Source organism: Hemicordylus capensis, chromosome 4, assembly GCF_027244095.1.
Source record: "Hemicordylus capensis ecotype Gifberg chromosome 4, rHemCap1.1.pri, whole genome shotgun sequence".
NCBI classification, from domain to species: domain Eukaryota; kingdom Metazoa; phylum Chordata; class Lepidosauria; order Squamata; family Cordylidae; genus Hemicordylus; species Hemicordylus capensis.
In genome coordinates this window covers 239,668,510-239,690,140 of record NC_069660.1, presented here as the reverse complement: position 1 = coordinate 239,690,140, position 21,631 = coordinate 239,668,510, and the positions used below count along the sequence as shown (strand labels likewise).

The 21,631-nt window shown below is 41.4% G+C and overlaps 1 protein-coding gene across 13 annotated transcripts in view; it reads left to right on the top strand.

Moving 5' to 3' along the window:
• The window catches only part of PTPRM (protein tyrosine phosphatase receptor type M), a 665,945-nt gene that overhangs the window by 369,165 nt on the left and 275,149 nt on the right, over positions 1-21,631 (top strand). For all 13 annotated transcript variants that reach the window (XM_053243122.1, XM_053243114.1, XM_053243112.1 and 10 more), the window contains 4 exons: positions 8,105-8,413; positions 11,493-11,602; positions 17,205-17,406; positions 19,720-19,822. In XM_053243122.1, the coding sequence (XP_053099097.1) occupies positions 8,105-8,413; positions 11,493-11,602; positions 17,205-17,406; positions 19,720-19,822 (724 nt within the window). The remainder of the gene's footprint in view (positions 1-8,104; positions 8,414-11,492; positions 11,603-17,204; positions 17,407-19,719; positions 19,823-21,631) is intronic.

Here is a 21,631-nt window from a genome sequence, read left to right as displayed (position 1 = left end):
CCCTGTGAAGTAGGTTAGGCTGAGAGAAGTGAATGGCCCAGAGTCACCCAGCTAGTATCATGGCTGAATGGGGATTTGAACTCGGGTCTCCCCGGTCCTAGTCCAGCACTCTAACCACTATACCACTCTGGCTCATTGGTCTATCTTGCTATCTCAAATGACCTGTGGTCACTGTTCCATGGGGAGGGAGTGTTTTTATTGAAAGATTGCTTGAATCCACAAATGGGTTGTGCTGCTGTGCTAGTGCCATAGGGACAGGCTCACACCTGCTGCAAAATTCTCAAATAACTGTGCCCAAAAATTAAGTAGTGGTGTTGTTCATCATTCTCTTCACTCTTTCAACTTGTTTATGTGGGGCTTCATGGGCAAAAGAGTGGGTTGGGTGGCAGTGCCCCAAGGGTGGTGCACCCAGATTCCAAATAGGGCAAAGGGCTGATTTCTTAGGAATTTTTGAGGTTTACACGTCTCTAAGATTTTTCTCCATAGGGAACAATGGAGGTTTCAGCAGCCCCATAACTCCACCTGGGGGGGGGCACTGGGGTGGCCTGAAGCGAGTGGTGGTGTAGTGCACAGAGGGTGCCAACCACCCCCCTGGATTGCTAATCCATTGGGGTACTGGGCTTTCTTGTTTCTGAAGTGTTGAGTTTAGATACTCTGGTAGCAAATGAGATTTTTAATGAAAAACCATGAATCCACTCTCATATGCTACTAGAGAATCTACTCTCAGAACACCTCTAGAACAACAAAACCCTGTACTTCATGGGTTGGTAACTTATGTGGGTGGTTGGCACCCTATGTGCACTATACTGCCACTTGTTCTGGGACACCCCAGTGCCCCTCAAGTGGAGTTTTGGGACTTCCACTCATTGGGCACTATAACCCCCACCCACTCTTTTGACCACGTGACCCATTTTTTAATCTGAATTAATTTGGATTCGGATTAATTCGGATACAAAACAAAACTGGGGTGATTCGGAAGGCTTAATTTCAGACAAAATACAAAATGGGGTTGATTTGGATTTGGTACAAATCGAAACAGAAAAAATACAAAACGCTCAACCCTATTTTGGAGTTCTTTAAGAGTGTCAACAGGCATGTAGATCAAGGTGATCTGGTTGACATAGTATACTTGGACTTCCAAAAAGCTCTTGACAAAGTTCCCCACCACAGGCTCTTGTGTAAACCCAGCAGTCATGGGATAAGAGGACAGGTTTCAATTGTGGATTGGTCCCTGGTTGAAGAACAGGAAACAGAGTAGGAATAAATGAACAGTTTTCACAATGAAGGAAAGTAAGAGGTGGGGTTCCCCAAGGATCTTTATTGGGACCAGTGCTCTTTAACTTGTTCATAAATGATCTAGAAGTTGGGGTAAGCAGTGAAGTGGCCAAATTTGCAGATAACACTAAACTGTTTAGGGTAGTGAAATCCAAAACAGATTTTGAGGAGCTCTAAAAGGATCTCTCCAAATTGGGTGAGTGGGTGACAAACTGGCAAATGCAGTTCACTGTAACTGAGAGTAAAGTGATGCATATTGGGGCAAAAAACCCCAATGTCACTTATATGCTAATGGGATCTGAGTTGTCAGTGACCCGACCAGGAGAGAGATCTTTGGGGTCGTGGTGGACATCTAGTTGAAAGTGTTGACTCAGTGTGTGGCAGCAGTAAATAAACAAGTTGTTCTAGTAAGAACTGATCAGCCTACTTTCCTTTCTCTGTCTTTACAACTGGACTAAATTTGGTTCAAATTGAGGTTCACAAGCTAGATCTCCTGCACCTCAAATGTTCACGCATCCACCATCTTGAATAGGGGTGGATGACATCATTACAGACTACACCATTGAGTTGTCCCTTTGTGTTACTCACTACAACTGTACCAAATTTGGTCCAAATTGGTTATACAGTCCTCAGGTTAGTGCATTTGCACCTCAAATATTCACATGTCCACCATCTTGAATCAGGGTCAGTGACATCATCACAAACTATGCAATTGAGGTGTCCCTGCGTGCCACTTACTATAACTGTACCTAATTTGGTTCAAATTGGTTAGCAGTCCACATGTTAGCCCACTTGCGGCTCAAACATTCATGTGTCTGCCATCTTGGGTTTGGGGTAGATGACATTGTCACAAACTATGCCATTGAGGTGTCTTCATGTGTCCCTACAACTGTACCTGATTTGGTTCATATTGATCCAGTCATCGCGAAATTGATGTAGGGGGAGGGACACATGGACACACAAACAGAATGCCGGGTGATCCCATAAGCCTACTGGAAAGTAGGCTTAAAAGGCAAATTCCATGCTAGGGATCATTAGGAAGGGGGTCAAAAATAAAAATGCTAATATTATAATGTCCTTATACAAATCTATGGTGCAGCCACATTTGGTGTACTGCATACAGTTCTGATCACCCTATCTTAAGAAAGACATTGTAGAACTGGAAAAGGTACAGAAGAGGGCAGCCAAGATGATCAGGGGCCTGGAGCACCACCTTTATGAGGCAAGGCTAAATCATCTGAGGCTCTTTTATTTGGAAAAGAGGCAACTAAGGGAAGACATGCTAGAGGTCTATAAAATTATGCATGGAGTAGAGAGAGTGGACCTCTTTCACAACCAGTGGTCATCTCATGAAACTAAAGGTCGGAAAATTTAGGACCAACAAGAGGAAGTACTTTCACACAACGCATAATTAACCTATGGAATTCTTTGCCATGGGATTTGGTGATGGCCATTAGTTTGGATGGCTTTAATGGGGGCTTAGACAAATTCATGGAGGACAGGTCTATCAATGGCTACTAGTCTGGTGGCTATAGGCCACCTCTAGCCTCAGAGGCAATGTGCCGCTAAATGCCAGTTGCAGGGGAGTAATGGCAGGAGAGGAAGCAGCCCTCACCCCCTTCCTGTGGGCTTCCCGGAGGCATCTGGTGGGTCAGTGTGTGAAACAGGGTACTGAACTAGATAGGCCTTGGACCTGACCCAGCAGTCCTGTTCTTATGAGTGCTTCTTGACCCAGGCCTCACCCTGATTTTTCAGGTTATTGCTATGGTCAGGAGCGCTTACTATCAACTTTGGTTGATATGACAGCTGCATCCGTTCCTTAAAGTTAATGATCTCAGAACTGTGGTGCACTCTCTGGCAACCTCTAAGCTTGATTACTGCAGTGCACTCTACGTAAGACTGTATGTAGGTTTGGAAACTTCAGTTAGTTCAAAATGAGGCAGCCAGATTGGGCTTTGGGATTTCTCGGAGAGACCATATTATACCTGTTTTAAAAGAATTGCACTGGATGCCAATAAGTTTCCAGGCAAAATAGAAATGCTAGTAATTACCTTTAAAACCCTGAATTGTTTAGGAAAGGGCTGTTGGAGGTATGACCCTGGCAGCATCAGCTTTCAGCTGCAATGTTTCATAGTACCACAGTGGGGTGGGATGGTTAGAGTCATGGATAAAAGTGCTTGACTCTTCCCCTCTCTTCTGCATTTTGTCAAGTTGAGCTGCAGGCTTTTTCACATTTGTTTTTAAGCTTTTCTATGAATAATAAATAAATCCTTGAAGTTCTTCAATCTTAAAGAACTGTCTCCAGACCTCTTGCTTGGCTGAATTCTCCCCCAACTGGTTTTGCTCTGCTATTTGGGGACTGATCTGCCATTCATATTCTTCCTCTACAAGGGCTACCTGGGAAAGTGCCACCTTCTCCTGGGCTGTGGAATGCGCTCCCTAAAGATATCTGAGGCTTAACCTGTTTTCAGAGGACATAATTAGCAGGGCCTTCACCACACCAGTCTATGACTTGCCTCATGAGATCAGATGAGCTACCTGTGTTAGCTTTCTCATTTGCTGAAAAGGTTTCAGCAGACTTTTAGCAAAGGCTTGAAGCTAAGCTGCTTTCTCTTTTCTAGACTGTTAATCTGTTTTTATTACTGTATTTTATTTGTTGTTGTAGTATGTTATTTTGTTGGATTTTGCTCCTTGGAGGAAGAGTGGGATATAAAATGGAAAAACTAAAAAACTAAAAACCACTCTGGGCATCTTATAACTGAAACAGAAATACAGGATACATATTTTTAAAATATTTTATTTCAAAAGAAATAATAGTATCAATAGTATTAATACTGCAGGTCATTTAAATCAGTTGCAAAGTAAAGATTTGGCCCATATATTTCAGTTACAGTACAAAATGGAAGACTGTACTTTCAATAAGCTTCATTAAACAAACAAAAACATGTCCTCCTGTGGGCCAAGGATACACTAGAGCAGTGTTTCTCAACCACCGTTCCGTGGACCGGTGCCGGTCCGTGAGGCATTGGGTACTGGTCCGTGAGGCATCATTAATAAATATCACCCCCCCAAAAAAAAATGGGGCTGGCGGGGGCCACCGGGAGCTCTCCGGAGCTCATTTCTGGGCAGCCCTCACTGCTGGATAATGTTCATTTCACTTCCTCAAAATGAACATTATCTAGCAGTGAGGGCTGCCTGGAAATGAGCTCCAGAGAGCTGCCTTAAATTGTTTTTGGGGGGGTGCCTGGGGGTGGTGGGGGCAAGGGGTTGACCCCCTTACTAACTTCTGGTCCAGGAAACTGCGCATGAAAAATGTACTGGTCCATGTCTCCAAAAACATTGAGAAACAGTGTACTAGAGATTATTGGTTAACAAATAAAACATGTTTTGTTAGCTGAATAAAGCTATGGGGTAGTTCTGCACCATAAATAAAAATGCATGAATATAAGAGGCCTTCAGTCTGCTACTGCAAGCTCATATGAGCACAGCACAAATGAGAGTTCTGATATGCACTGAAAATCCTTACCTACAGGTGTTCTATACATTTCAGTGCAAGAAGCAGATTGGGGTGCATGTGTTTTGTTGTTGTTTTGGAAGACTGTTTTAGTTTCCCATCCATCAGCCCCGACAGCAAGCAGTGCTGGCCCCTCTTCTGTAACATTCAGCGTCACACACCCAGCCAGTCTCCTTGTCTCTCTAGCCATGCACAGAGGATGCTCAGGGGGTATCCCCTCTTCCACCTACTCACTGCAGCCATGCCCTAAGCCCCTGCCAGTTTCCTTGCCCGTGGTCTAGCGACAGTGTGAACAACATCATTAGTCTCTCACCAAAAGCCACAAGAATACACTCCTCTTGAACTACTTCCCCACTTAAAACAGAATAGAGCTGGCGTGATAACAAACATTTGTATGCCATCCGATTGCTGGATTCAGTGGCTGAGTGGGATCAGAGCCAAAGTAACAGGGATGAGAGGAAGGAGGCAACACTGTCAACTGCATATCCGCTTATTTATGGCTTTTCCTGGCAAAACTGCTGTGTGCAAGGATTTCCACAAACATCTGCCAAATAGATGGTTGGCATTGTTTAGTAGGTGGGCAGAATGAAATGTCCTCCACTTTCCAGAATGATCTGGATTCAAAATGTTTGAGCAACACCAATGAATATGGAACAGTATAAATCTTTATGAAAACATTAGCAATGGATTTTGAAGGCTATGTGAGTTGTGATTTTATAGCTTTTACTTGCAAACTGAAGGTAGAATGAACAGTGTCTTTGAACAAAATTGCAAGCTTGCAGGGAATTATTAGGAGCCAGAAGTGATGGAATCTTGTGGCAAGTGTTTTAGAAGGCTCTTGGTGAAGACGTGTTGATTAATAAACATGAGCCAGAAGATGCATATTAATCTGTTTATGTATAAGAGCTTTCTTGCTCATTAAAACTCTTCTTGGCATTTCAACTAGCAAAGCAGTAGATAAAGCTAGTCATTGTCTTTTATCTTGTTGAGGGCTCTCATATGAAATAAAAATCAGATTACTGCTAAATTTGTATAATAGCTACACTGTTGACAGTCTTCTGAGTATTTTATTAGACATGTAAGGCAAGTTGCAGCATATATATATATATATATATATATATATATATATATATATATATATATATATACACACACACACACACATACACACACACACACACACACACACACACACACTCTTCAGTTTCAGATGAAAGTTAAGGTGCTTGAAATTTTCACTCATGCTCCAAAAAGTGTGGAAATTGCTGGTGGATGGTCATCTTAAATTCTGTTCCATGTAAGCAGTCAAATCTCAGCTAGATTGTCCAATGGCCTGACTCAGTCAGTGATGTAGTTGCCAATTCAGAAGTGCAGGCTCTCTCCATTACAGCCCGCATGGCCATGCCCAGTCCAACAGTCAGAGAAGCCAAGAAGTCCTGGCACTCCATCCCTGCACCCCCTCCCCCACTACATCCCTGGACTCAGGCAGCTTCCTATGCTCCTATGATTCTGTACAGTCTCAAATATTACACTGACTTACAAATTAAGGTTCATGCACCTTGCTTGGGTCTTTCAGCTCAACGTGAGGCAGTGGAGGGATGCATCCCAGCAGAAATCCAACAGGTGCACAAGTACATCGGAACATAGGAAGCTGCCATATACTGAGTAAGACCATTGGTCTATCTGTTGTTTAGACAGACTGGCAGAAGCTTCTCCAAGGCTGCACGCTGGAATCTCTCTCAGCCTTATCTTGGAGATGCCAGGGAGGGAACTTGGAACCTTCTGCTCTTCCCAGAGTGGCTCCATCATCCCCTAAGGGGAATATCTTACTTATAGGGAGAGGAGAGCTGGTCTTGTGGTAGCAAGCATGACTTGTCCCCATAGCTAAGCAGGGTCTGCCCTGGTTGCAACTGAATGGGAGACTTGATGTGTGAGCACTGCAAGATATTGCCCTCAGGGGATGAAGCTGCTCTGGGAAGAGCAGAAGGTTTCAAGTTCCCTCCCTGGCTTCTTCAAGATAGGGCTGAGAGAGATTCCTGCCTGCAACCGTGGAGAAGCTTCTGCCAGTCTGTCTAGACAACAGATAGACCAATGGTCTTACTCAGTATATGGCAGCTTCCTATGTTCCTATGCTCACACTTCTAGACTTCCTTTCATATGCAACCAGGGCAGACCCTGCTTAGTTAAGGGGACAAGTCGTGCTTGCTACCACAAGACCATCTCTCCTCCTCAAGTGATTTATGTGGAGTGTGTGTATGTGTGTGTGTGTGTGTGAGAGAGTGAGAGAGAGAGTGCATGTGTAAGTATAAAGGAACATCACTAAATTATGTCAGCACTGTGTGTGTATGTGAAAATTTTACCTCTCTAATTTTACAGTGGCATTATCTTGTTTAAAGTGCACAAGATTGTGTTCTTCAACTTTACACAGGCTTATGAAGAGGTTCTTTGTGAATCTTAAAGGCAGTAACTGACAAAAGTAGGGCAATTCTACTAATCCCCTAGAAATTGAATTAATCCTTTAGAGAGATTATGGACACCTACAGCAATTAGCCAAGATAGCTAAATTTATGTTCAGAGACAGTATATCTCTGTCCATGTTCAGAGACATTACCAGATTATGGATTCATACAATGGAAGAATGTTACAGTAATGCTATGTACTCTTGTTATAATTTTGCAAATGGGTGCTTGTAGTAAATTAAAAACAACACAGATCCAGTGTATAGGGAAAGAGGACTCTAACAGTATTAGTATAGTAGTTTTAACTGGAAAAGGCCCACTTCACTGTGATGGAGACGGGATTTCATTGCATTAAATTGGTGCCATTTTCAGTATCTGTGAAGACACAATTCAAGGATGCAGGAAAGAGGATACCCCCACAGGTCCTCTGCAACCTCATAACCTCAGCTTTGCCCCTGAAACAATTGCGGGGGGAAATCCATTGCAATGAAAAGGAGACACTAACCTCTCAGGAAGCCATTTTAAGAAGTATTAGTAACTGCTGAGGAAAGGGCTAACTATCTTCTTCTTCCAGCAAGTTATCAGTGCTGCTAAATCTGACAGAGCCAATAATCTTTTGCTCAGGTCTTCATGTACAGGATCTATTGATCAGAGTCTCTGTTGCCTTTTTCCTTCGGCTTTACTCTACACATTGAGTGTTTCAATTGTCATACTATTTCCCCGCTTTTGTTTGCTCAGCTATATCTTCATAGAATGTATTAAAAGTATGCTCCTTCACATTAATACATCCTGTGCTTCATTCAGAGTGCAGCATCTAGGAGTACTTCTGTTAAAATGCCTGCCTTTATTTTTACAGATCCTGTGCGTGGTCCAAGAAAACTAGAAGTTGTAGATATCAAGTCCCGACAAATCACTATCACCTGGGAGCCATTTGGCTACAATGTAACTCGTTGCCATAGATACAACCTTACAGTCCATTATCGCTACCAATCTGGTGGACAGGAACAAGTCCGAGAAGAAGTGAGCTGGGATGCCGACAATTCGCACCCTCAGCACACCATTACTAATCTATCCCCATACACTAATGTCAGTGTCAAACTTATTCTTATGAACCCTGAAGGACGGAAAGAAAGTCAGGAAATTGTTGAACAAACAGATGAAGATGGTGAGTTCAAAAAATTTCTACTAAAAACATTTAATTTTACTAGACAGGTTTTAGTGCTACTTATGCTTACATAGTGCTACTGAAATTAATAAAAGTGTACTACATGTATGCATAGCTCCATATAATGTTTTCTTTTTAGATTTGGTCTATGTGAGAGGGTGACAGATCTAAAGCTGAAAAATGCTGAGAACTGAGAATAAGCACAGAGTTGTCTGTAATAGTACGTAACACACATATACACATGTGTATCATTAGGGCTACACAATATGTTTGCCTTTTCATTTTTCGGGGCAAAACGTATGCTTGGAGAATATTTCCCACCCCACCCCACTTTTGCTGCCTGTTTTATTTTCCAGTCTGCTGCTTCTGCCCTGATTTATTTTCTTGTTGACTTCTACCTAGAAATAGCCATCTCAGGCATAATGAACATAACAACATCACAATATTATGTAGCCAATCAGATATATCTGTATGTGACACCATCTCAACGCTTATTGACAAGGAGGGCGGTGGTTCATATATTGGCACTGGCCTCACACTCAATGAGCAAACACTTTCTTCCCCTTTCAAAGTAGCTCTCAAAAACTGTTGAAGGAAGCTGTGCTTTTTACAAATGGCATTACTCTCCTATTTCAGCTCAGTCTTAAGATATCTTTATGCATTATATAAAAAATGTAATGCAGCCAGGAATATTGCGAGTTGAAATCATCAATGCGCAAAACAGTTGCATCTTTAACAGCAATATCCATATTTCCATTGAGATGAATATTTGCCTTTTAGCATGGGAGCATCTAAAAGATTTTTCATCACCAGTCAAATGTTCAGTGTGGAATGAAAAGGCCCTGTCATTTCTCCAGAGGACCTGGCATTTCAGGAAAGCATTATAGTATCTTCTCAAAGACAAATAACATTTTTCGCATGCAGTCAATATGATGAACAATTTACATATTATGGAAATTGTTTCAAATAAAAAGTACATTATTGGTCTTTTTGACTCTCTTCTAAGCTGCAAATAGCAAGAGAAGACTGAAAACCTCAGACACTAAAACAAATAAAGGGGCATATTTTTAAATATGACAGGAACTATTCATTTAGACTCTATTTTGATGTTCACTTACCAGCATGGATGCAGTTTCTCTCACAGTTGCTTCCAGAATGTCTAAAGAGTTCCACCAGTGTAAGTTGTTCTTACAATGTGTTTAGCAACTATATAGGAGCTGCCCATATCTGGAATTACGTCATCTGCACAACTCAGTGGGCAAAAGTCATTTGAGGATCTTTTATCATCTATGCTTAAACACCTCCTAAGATCTATAAAGTATGAATCTCAAAACTTGCTGTAGTTGTGTTGATAAACTTCTGACAAACAGAACATCTCTAAATTACTTTGAATATTTGAGTTCTTAATACTACATAATGCAGCAGTATACAAATCTACTTGTACATTACATATGACAGGAGTTCTGTTGAGAGGGAAAAATACATTGTTCTTTTCCAGTTTAGATGTTTTCCCCTCTTCTTACTAGGGATGTGCCCAAACAGGTCTGGAAGCCATTTTAGAGGCCTCCGAACCGGTTCAGATGTGGCCCAGTCCGGTGGTTCGGCGCCGGGGGGGGGGGGTTGTACTTACCCCTTCTGCTGCTTTTCCCCCTCCGGTGCTCCATTTTTCAACAAAGTTGGGGCGCAGCAGCGTTCCTCCCTGCCACCCCTGCCCCCGTCGTTAGCAGGAAATGGCGGAAGTAGCCACTGTGCATGTGCCCTGCCGCGCGTCTGCCGCACACGTTGCATGTGCACATCACACATGCAACGTGCACACGCAACGTGCGATGTGCACGGCGGGCGCGCATGCGGCAGCTACTGCGTGGTGGCTACTTCCAACATTTTCTGCTAACGACAGGGCAGGGGCAGCAGGGAGGAACCCTGCCACCCCCAAAACCTTGTTGAAAAACGGAGCGCTGGAGGGGGGAAAGCAGTAGGAGGGGTAAGTACACCCCTTTACCCTTAAAGAAAGACTCCCCCTCAGTGCCAAACCGCGGTTCCGTGCACATCCCTACTTCTTACCCAAAAAACAACTCCCACGTTTCCAAACCCTGTTGGAAACCCTCTTGGAAAGAACTTCCCAAACCCTCTTATGGAACACTTTTAGAAGTTTCTGACCCCATGTAAATAACATAATACACAGATGTGTCTCAAAAGCTGAAGTATGGTTGAGAGCACAAACACTGATATATAACGTCTTCTTCACTGATTCCTATGTGTGATGCCGCTGGAGGTTCAGATGACATACATGTGCCCTGCAGATTTGGGGGGCATGTTTTGCCATCCAATCTACGAAAAAATAATATTTTTTCAATATTGCTTTTTTTCAACTTGTATATGCAGTACAAATTTTTACATGAGGAGAAAAAAGTGTGGACAGCCATAGGGAAACCTGTAGAAGAGTAGTTACCTGCATAGGTAATAAAGTACAGAAGAGTTGGCTCCCCCAAGGATATACCCTCTATGCCCCCTTACTTCTGCAACTGTGTACTTTTCTTCCAGTACTTGCTTTGTGTGGTCCGTCTTCTTCCCCATTCCAGTTGATCGATATTACAATCTTTTGCCCTTGATGACCATGATTACGATGATTATTTATTGCTGATCATGTGAAATAGTGTTCTTCTCTAGCCTTTAGGAAAAGAAGCTTTCTCCCCTGCCCTCTATTTACACGTTTGTGTGCCCGTGCGTGCACTACTTGTAGAAGCAGAACTGCTATGTTAATTTATACAAATTTTCTTAATATGAATTTATTATACAGATCACTGAATTTAGCTTTGCTGAGTACAGAATTTTAGTTTTTGTGAGTGGAGAATACATCCTCATATATAATCTATGAAAACGTTGCTGCAGAATTATATAAAATAATGAAAGATCATGATCAAAAGAAAACAGTTTTGCAGTTTGCTGTGGCCTAAATATACCTCATTGGATCTCAACAAGGATTTAGGATGTGATTTCCATTCATCGTAGCTAAGGAATATAAATGCTGCTTTCCTAATTTGCAATAAATGTTCCTAAGCATCTGTTCTTCCTCTTTTAGTTCCAAGTGCCGTACCACTTGAATCTATCCAGGGAAGTACTTTTGAAGAGAAGATTTACCTTCAGTGGAGGGAGCCAGTACAAACATATGGTGTGATCACATTATATGAGGTTTGTAAGATACATATTTTGCTTACCTCCATGACTGATAAAAAATAAAGTCTGTTATAAAGTATTTTTCCTAGAAATCTGATAGATTTATCTGACCCATTGTTGCATGGCATTACATTAAATAGGTTCCTGTTGCTTGGGGATTCTATTGGACACTTAGGATGAAGAAATGAAAGCAGTTTGGTCTAATGCACAGAGACCAGGATTCATGAATGCCAATTTTCTAAAATAGTCATCACAGTACTACTTGTGCCATAGCAGCTACTCTAGTGTCTTATCTGTGATAAGTGGGTCTGGGCTGTCTAGTTCTACTCTATTTGCCAGGCAGAGTGGCAGACCCCTTCCATCATTACCTAGGGCCAACAACATTTTGTTCTAGTTGTCCTTTAAGCATTGGGTTCAGAAGGCCCCAAGGATATTTTATGGTGATAATCTCTGCTGTTCCCTCCCTCATCTCATACCCAATAGGATTGTTTAAGCACAGTCTGCCTTTTAACAGAATCATAATAGCCCGGACAATGAGGTAGCACATACCATTTTCATTTGACCCTATAGGCAGATGTCTGCTATCCACTTTTTACAGTACTAAAAAGGTTACTCTCCATTCCTCTTGACTGGCACATCAATAGAAGGCATCTTCTTGGATCCCCCTCCTGTGACGGGAACGGGTGCAGTCATTTCCTTTTTTTAACTATAGCTTTCATTTGGCTATGTCTAACACGTACGAGATGTGCACTGCCTTTATGCCTCCCCCAGGAATTTGGAACAAATCTAGCAAGTGGTTATAGTGATATCGTTCTCCAAATGTCTCTGCTGTCCCACTATACTGTGCGGCTTTGCAGGATCTGAGAGTATAAGTAGAATAATTGCACCAAAAAAAGGACCTTGACTGAGTTCCTGATGGAAATTGGTTAATGCAGATGGTCTTACTGGCTTTAATCTTGGAGATCCATTTAATGTTGTAGCCTTACTTAACTTCCAAATCACTTTTCTTTCGTCCCCCATCTGAGGTCAATGTTTTTTCTCCCCATAATTTCTAATAAAAGGAAGTTTACCTGCTCTAGGAGACTTTTACAGTGAGCAGGATATTGGATCAGAAGACCTCCAAGGTCTCTTGCAACTCTAAAACTACATGATTCTGCTGTGCAAAGTATGTCAATGCATAATCAGTATTAGTGAATTCTATTTACTAAGCTTGTATAATATTATCCTGTCTAGTTTTGTAGATCAATATTTGAATGCTAGCAAAAGCACCCACTAGACTATGACTCAAGGGCAAAATTGGGAGAGAGAATATAATATTGAGCGCTGCATTTCCATAAACCTTTTGTAAAAAGAACAAACAGGCACCATTGAACAAAATAGTCTAGCTTTTTAGAATTTCAACAACATTATATGTCCATTTTACAAAAATCCATGTTCTTTTCTGTATGGAACCTCTGCTCTAAATATCTTTCAGAAATACTGACAAAGGACTGCACATATTATGCTGTCAGACCATAATAGTTGTTAAACCTCTTACCTGACCAAACTACCCTTACATTTCTTTTCATCCATGGAAATTGCTGCTGAAATGCTCTGAAAAACAACACACACTCCCAAGATTTATAAAATAAAAATATATAATTTGTATTGCTAAGCTTTCATAACTATTTTGCAGTCAAGTTTATTATGAAAGGGTGTATCTTTTTGAAATTTTACTAATTAAAGTTTCCTCAGTAATTAAAAAGTGACTATTTTAATTCTTATGTGATTTAGACCATAGTCTTTCCAAAATGAGTGGGAGTCACACACCTCTGTGAAAAATTATGGAGAGTTGGCCCTGGGGAAGGCCTTTATCTCTAAAATATGTGGACTCATTTCTTTAAGCTTTTCCCTAGCATTATCCCATGCCCCTGCCTTTTAGTGCTGACTTCCGTACATATATATGTATACACACACCCACACACACCACTCCTTGTGCTCAGCCTTCTGCCAAATGAAACTCTTTTGGGACTAAGGCTGCAGTCCACAAACAAGTCTGCACTATCATGAAGCCAATTGGTTATCTTATTATTGATCTAATTGCTAGATTGTTTTTCAGACCATGATAGTGCCAATTATCCTTTTTTTCACTCATCCTGGACTAAAATCATACTAAATATTTGGTTTTGTCTATTTTTAACAAACAGATCATTCCAAAGGTCTTGTCTTATGTTTCTTTCTATTCTAAATATTTGGTTTCTGTTCTTACTGTAGCCTTCAGCATAGCTCCTTTTGTTGAAATAGAGACCAAACCTTCAGAATGATACCATTTTATTGCCTTATCAATATGTAGAAAAGATTCTTAATTGAAAGGAAAATCAGGAAATAGCCTAGAAAGCAGAGTGGCTGACACTCAGATTCAAACCACTCCAGCCTCCATGCAAATTACATGTTATGAAAGACTGACATCCATTTGTAATCAACATGGCATCTTGTGTGAGGCAAATGAGGCATATCCATCCTAATATGCTGGATACTGATTCTAATAGCATTGCAACTACTTATTACAGCATATTAGGCAGGTATGTGCACTGTGACACAGAAGACCTCATGGGACAAGGTTGTTTTTAAGATGTTACACTCTTGAACTTGCCCCAGCAGCAGCTGGTGCAAGCGCTGCCAGGGGCAGGCAGTGGGAAGTATCTTTAACTCTAAGTTACGAGGTGCCTACTTCTCCTCCCACCACACCTGAAAGCTGTTGTGAGCAGAGCTGCACTGGCCAGCACCCGTTACTTGCCAGCACCCGTGGAGGATTGGCTCCAGTGTTCCTTCTAACATGGATTCCCAAATGTTGTTCAGTACAACTCCCAGCATCCCCAGCTGCAATGGCCTCTCACTGGGGATTATGGGAGTTGTAGTGAACAACATCTGGGAGTCCCTATTAGAGGGAACACTGATCGGCTCCACCACGCAGTTGGCCTCCACACATGTGTGGAGGCCATTTGCTGGCCACACAAATGGCTTTCGCCAGCTCAGTGGCGGAGCCAATTCTCTGCCGCAGCAGGTGCTAGGCGTCACACCACTGCTCACAACAGCTTTCAGGTGCGGCGAGACGAGAGATAGGCACCTAGTAATTTAGAGTTTAAAGTAACTCCCACTGCCTCCCCCCCTGGCAGCGCCCACAACAGCAGCCAATGACATCTCCATTTACCCATTGGTACGGAGAAAACATCTGTTTATGATGCCTATTCCCGGCGTAATGGAAGTATCCCCCATGCAGTGCCGAAATCACATTCTGAAATGACTTGCTCCACTGGCCTCATACATAATGTCACTGTGTTGCATTGTGCCAGCAGTTAGTACACTAAAAACTTATTTACTGTATGGCAGAAATCAGTTCCTAAGTGACTGAGATGCATGAGTTTGTTTTACATTCCTATGAGACAACAGAAGTACTGTTTAACATATAACTTGGAACAATTATCAATATCTACAATTTAAGATATGTGTTATGATGCAATAAGCCCTAGTTCAGAATGTATGGAATTCCATAACTGTTGATCTACTGGAGATTACAATGCTTCAGTTATGACACACATTTACGTGCCACCATGAAGTGATCTATATTCTCTTTTAGAAACTAGACTGTGCTCTGAGTTAAATTGTCAGTTTACAGATAAACTTGTATAATCCCAAAGATCAGCACTGAGAGCTTGTGTAAATGATTGTCTTAATATATTGGGGTTTTTAAAAGTTATCTTAACATTTTTATACTGCCTTTCTAGCAACAAGGCTTTCAAGACAGTTAACATCAATACAATGCAATAAAAATAAAATAAATATATTTACATTAAAACTACCAAAATAAAACTAACAAAAACTTTGAAGAATAGCAAAGAGAGTAAAGTCAATAATAAAAAAAACAAAACTGTTACCAAATCAAATCAACATTAAGTGTCCTACCAGGAGCAGTCAACCAACTGAGAGATTCATCCCAAAAGGGTGCTCTTCACAGTTTATGTGGAAAGGGTTAGAGGAAACCAAGGGGAGCTCCTGGGGAAGAAGTTCCACATCCTAGGTGAGCCACTGAGGACTTTATCCCAGGTTCCTATCAAACTAACTCTTGATGATGATGGGACATGGAGAAGAGCCTTCCAGGATGACCTCAGTGGATGAGCAGACCCAAATAAAGTAGTCTGTCAAGTATCTTGTATGCAGGGCCATTATTTAGTGGGGCAAATCAGGGCGGCTGCACTGAGCCCCACGCAGTGTGGAGCCCTGTGTCTGGTCCCTCCCCCAAGGTGGCTGATTCCCCATCCCTTCCCTGCCATGCAGCTCTGCCTTACATTCTAGGCAGGCAGCAATAGGGTGTTAAAGTGAAGAGCAGCAGTGGCTGGTGAGGGAGCCCTTTAATGTCTCAGTGCAGCCTGCCTAGAAGGTTAAGACAGCACTGAGCACCTGGGACAAAAGACCAGCATGCAACAGGAGAGGAAGGTGGGGCTGGCCCAACTACAAGATGGCAGGGACACAGGCATGTGTGGGCTGAGAGAGGAGAGCCTGGCTCAGCCAGCATCTGTCCTCACACTCTCTCAGCTTGGCTTGCAGCAAGTTGACTAGATGGAAGGCTTGCTTTCTTGCAAACTTTCCACCTAGTGAACTGACCACACACTGGGCTTTTAGAGCCTGATGAAAGGGCACAGCAAAAGAGATGGAATGACTTTGCCCCTTAACATGAGGGGCATAGGTCTTATATTTGCTCCCACACATGCTTATATTTGCTCTGGGCACCATTCCCCTTACGGAATGGCCCTGCTTGTATGCATACTGTTGGTGGCTTTAGAACTTACAATCAGCACCTTGAATTGGGCCTAGAAACAAATTGGGAGCCAGTGCAGATAGAACAAAATGCAGATTGCTCCACATAGCAAACTCTTGACAGCACAGCAGCAGCATTTTCCAGCTGCAATTTCCATACAGTTTTCAAGGGAGCCCCATATAGAGTGTGTTGCAATTATCCAGCCTGGATGCAACTAATGTGTTTATGACTGTGACCAGATTTGCCTTTTTCAGGAAGAACCCCAACTGGTACAACAGCCAAAGCTGGTCAAAAACACTCCTGTCACAGCAGCTTGGTGTATAATAATTAACATTAGTCCACCTTTCCTTCCAATGTCATATACATGTCTTTGCATCCTTAAGGCAGAATTCAGTTGAATTTGCCCTTGTCATCAGAAGTCATCTTTGTCAGCATTAAGTGTAATTACATACAGAAGCCTTAGAAATCTAAAACCTGTTTTACTGGCATTTTTGAGGGTACAAAATCAACAACAATACCTTAAAAAAACCAAAACACATACAATGTGAAAACCAACAACTTAAAGGTATTAGCTTAAAACCATAGCTTTTATAGTTGCAATCCAGCTTCGTCTAAGTCCCTGTATCTATAAAAGTAATAACTCAAAACAGTTTTGTCTGAGCCTGTGTCCCTTCATTGGATTCTGGATTTGAAGCATATAAGGGAGTAAGATAACTTATCATAAGATGTCTGACAGTGCATACATCAGAAGGGTTTACTGGATAAAAATGCAATCTTTGTCCAACTGCTGAAGATGCTTTCTTACTTTGTATTCTTTTGTAGATCTCCTACAAGGCTGTCAGCTCCTTTGATCCAGAAATAGATTTATCCAACCAAAGTGGACGTGTTTTGAAGCATGGCAATGAAACCCACTACTTATTTTTTGGACTTTATCCTGGGACTACTTATTCTTTCACTATAAGAGCCAGTACAGCCAAAGGGTTTGGACCTCCCGTCACAAGTCAGTTCACCACAAAGATATCAGGTATTATTTAAAATAAAACAGCATGTCTGATCTGATATGGAAAACTAATGTATTAATGTTGTTTACCTATAATATTGCAACTTGTGTCTAGCATGGCTGGAGTGTTAAAGATAATTATTTTCTGTATAGTGCCATCCAAACGTTTTCTCTCATTTGATCCATTGTGAATAATCTAACCTAACGAATGTCCTCCACTCTCCAAACCTATTACTTATATATGAAAATGTATCTGAATTCTAAGTACTTTTAAGTAATCCAGGAAGATTGTTTGCCATATTTGTTATCAGTTTGTTTAATGGATTTGTAAGCATCTCAAACATTTTTAAAAAATCTCTGAAGGAGGAGCCATTACTATAATGCTATAATAAATAATCCAAACCACAGTGTATATATATCTGCTGGAATACTAATAAATACACAATATTAGGCAGCCTAATCCTATAGAGGTTCTGTATCTGCAGCAGCAAAAGCAGTGGCTCCTCTGTAAAAATAAATCACTAGCTTCTTTCTGGAAAGTGGGAATAGTACTATCTACCTCTCCTCTACTTCCAGACAAGATCAATTGAAATGTATTTTTAGCTGAAGCTAGTTCAGGGTTGCACCACCTTTCTTGGAACTGCTGTAATAATACAGGCCTTTAGGATGACATGAAGATCCTGCCCTTGTTCTTTAACACTGAAAACAAGGTTCCTTCCAGCATAATTTATTTTATTATTTATTATTTATTATTTATTTATGTAACATATTTTAATGTTAATAGCATTGTCAAAACAATTGACATCCCCATTGCATGCACTTACTTGATGTATTGTCAGGATGCAGTTCACCTTAACTTCTGCATGTCAGGCTGATGTTAAAGCCGCAGATCCAGGGCCAATAAAATGATGGAAATCCCCATTGCTTTCTGGTTTATCATCTGGGTTGTAACATAAATGAGTTTCCCTGCTTTACCCAGGAGCTTTGAAATGGCGGTGGGGTTGGGGGGAGGATTAAGCAGAAGTGTGATGTGATAATTATCAGTGGTGAGGGAGGCTGTAGCTTAGTGATAGAGCACATGCATGCAGAAGGTTCCAGCACCAATCACTGTCATTTCCGGTAGGTCTGTTTCTTATCTGCATAGCGAATGTTTTATTGTAATGGCTTATGATTAAATTCAAAAAAGGTTACTTGGTAGTGATCATATGGTAGCCTAGTGTGATGCAGTGGATGTACTAGTTGATGAGAGATTGAGCCCACTCAACCCCAAGCTATGTGAGTAGCCTTTGTTATCGCTGTATTCATTAGTTGTATGGATGCAGTAAGACTGGTGAAACTCTGTGAAATGGTATGAGTTTGCAATTTGAGATCTGGCCCACTAATGCGGTGAAGTGACTATCTCAAGCAGTGGATTCGTGGAAGCAGTGAAGTAGGAGGGGGTGCCTGCCTCTGCGGATTGCCTGTCTCATACTCAGTTAGCGGCTGCCAAGTGAAAGGAAATGGTGAGAGAGATTGGTGTGTGGTATGCTCTATACCATGGATGAGGAGATGGGGAGCTGGGATAGGGTGGAGAGAGCAGGTGAGAAGATCAGGATGGGGAAATAGGGTAGACAAGCAGGGGTGGATCAGCAGGGGCATGCATGATTTAGTGATGGAGTGGTTAGAGTGCTGGACTAGGACCGGGGAGACCCGAGTTCAAATCCCCATTCAGCCATGATACTTGCTGGATGACTCTAGGCCAGTCACTTCTCTCTCAGCCTAACCTACTCCACAGGGTTCTTGTGAGGAGAAACTTAAGTATGTAGTACAGCGCTCTGGGCTCCTTGGAGGAAGAGCGGGATATAAATGTAAATAAATTATAAATAATGCAGCTTTGGGTGTCTGTGGGGAGGCTTACCCAGAGCTGTCTAACTAATCCCCAGGTACTGTAATTAGTAATGTATCCCCAAATTTAGCTTCTGTGGACAAGTAACTGACCAGGGCAATCCATGAGATTTCTCCAGTTCATTTCAGTTTTGGAGTGATGACTAGTTATATCATATGAATGTTATGTTAAATCACTTCAAGATTTCATCAGAAGAAAAGTGTTCTAATACAAACGTAGTAATTCTAAGTACAATATTTATAGTTTACAGCTCAGCTTATTCTTGGTAGGCTGCCCTATAAACTACTCCATTCTGTTAATGTTTTTGTGGGGAGGAAGAATGCATAAGGCTCTGTTGGTAAATTCTAAAATACTCTTTAAAAAGATATTTTAGGACAAGTTTTTGAAAATCATCTGAAAGGAATAAATGTTTAAAGTCTGCTTTCTCTGTTCTCCCCCCCACCCCCCTCCAGCACCCTCTATGCCGCCCTATGAACAGGATACACCTTTAAATCAAACTGACAGTACTGTGACAGTTCTGTTGAAGCCTGCACAGAGCAGAGGTGCTCCAGTCAGGTATGGTGATGTTTGGAAAGCTACAACATTAAAACAAAATTGATTAATTTCTTGACAGTGTTTTCTGGGGATTTTTTAAAACTCAGCAATCAGTGTTTAAATCCATGTTTGCATTATCTCTAATTAAATAACACAAAAGCAAGAAAGTCTTTTGATGTGGAATATTTAGGTATTGTGTAGAGGTTTTCAAAGCTTATTATTTGAAAATAAGGTACAAAGCTGTAATGCTGTTATGTGGGTGGCTTCTTTACTTCTTTAAGGTAATTGCTTACTGCAGTGTTGTGAGTTCAAGGGCACATCATTATTTTTATCTTCTAGTACTATGTTTCCAATAACCACTCTCTCTTTTTTCTGTGGGTTTAATCACCATTGTTTCAAGATATCTGCTGAGAGAGTTGGGAGGTTTTAAAAGCACATTGCATCATAATCAAGACAGAAAGGGGGGAAATGCACTTTAAAAAAAAAAAACTTATTTGCTTAGAATTTTCAGATACCTACTTGAGAGCTAAAGTAACACAGTGGTAAAGAGGCTGAGCTACAAACAGCAATTCTTTGATTCACATATTTCGGCCATGAACTCTCTAGGCAAACTCCTCTCTAACCCTAGACTCCCATCTGCAACATGGCGATAATACTGATTCACCTTGCAGGTTGTTAATCTGTATGAAAATTTACAAAATAATCTACATGAAACATTCCGTAATAAGTAAAGTGTTATTTAAATGCTGCTTACTGTTGTTATTATTTGTTCAGCACTGGCAGTATTCAGACTAGTTAATCAGGACTAAATACCATTGAAACCAATGAGACAAGTTAGTCATGACCAGTGTTCCCTCTAAGGCATGTGCATGCGCTCACATGTTTTTTGATGTCTGCTCAGTTAATTTTATATCCCACTCAGGTTGAATCAGGAAGGCCCCACTCAGAATGCACGTGTGTACCCACTGCCGTGATACTGCCGCCCAGAACAAAACTCATTCTGCACACATACCCCTACTAACTTGGCAAAGAGGCACCTTTTAATGTGGCGATTCTCTTTATTTAGCAGGAGGAGAGTAACTGGCCCTATCCACCCCCAGCACAGTACCTCCAGTGACTGTTGCAGGTGTCGATCTTAGGTTTCTTTTTAGATTGTGAGCCCTTTGGGGACAAGGATCCATATTATTTATTTATTATTTCTCTGTGTAAACCACCCTGAGCCATTTTTGGAAGAGCAGTATAGAAATTGAATAAATAAATAATAAATATGAATAAAATTAGACAGAACACTGGTCATGAGTATCTTAAGTCCCATTAATTTCAATGGAACTTAGACATGACTAGTATGGATGCTGCCCCATATTTTTACAACGGAGCACCCCTTATACTGTGATTTACCAATAAGCAGGGGTGAGTTGAGGGGACAGTTGTCATTTGCTGGAGCCAAAATATGCCCAGATTACTTAAACTGGAGCATTCTAGTCTAACGACATTAGATGTGTGCTCATTTGATTTTCAGTTGCCAAGTAAAATTACCAGATGGTATCTGGATGCCAGTGAACTTGGCAGCATCATTGCAAGGAAAAGGAAACACCAATCTAAAACATCTCTGTGCTGATTAGCCATTTGTTTAGAACTAGACTAGCTTGTTCCTGCTGTCTGGCTTCCAGTGGCATAATAATTTGAGTATTCTAGGAGCAGGGAGACCTCGATTCAAATCCCCACTCAGATGTAAAATACACTGAATGATCCTAGGCTAGTTGCCAGACTAACCTACCTCACAGGAATGTATGTTGGTGAGGATAAAATGGGGTGGGGAAGAGCCATGTC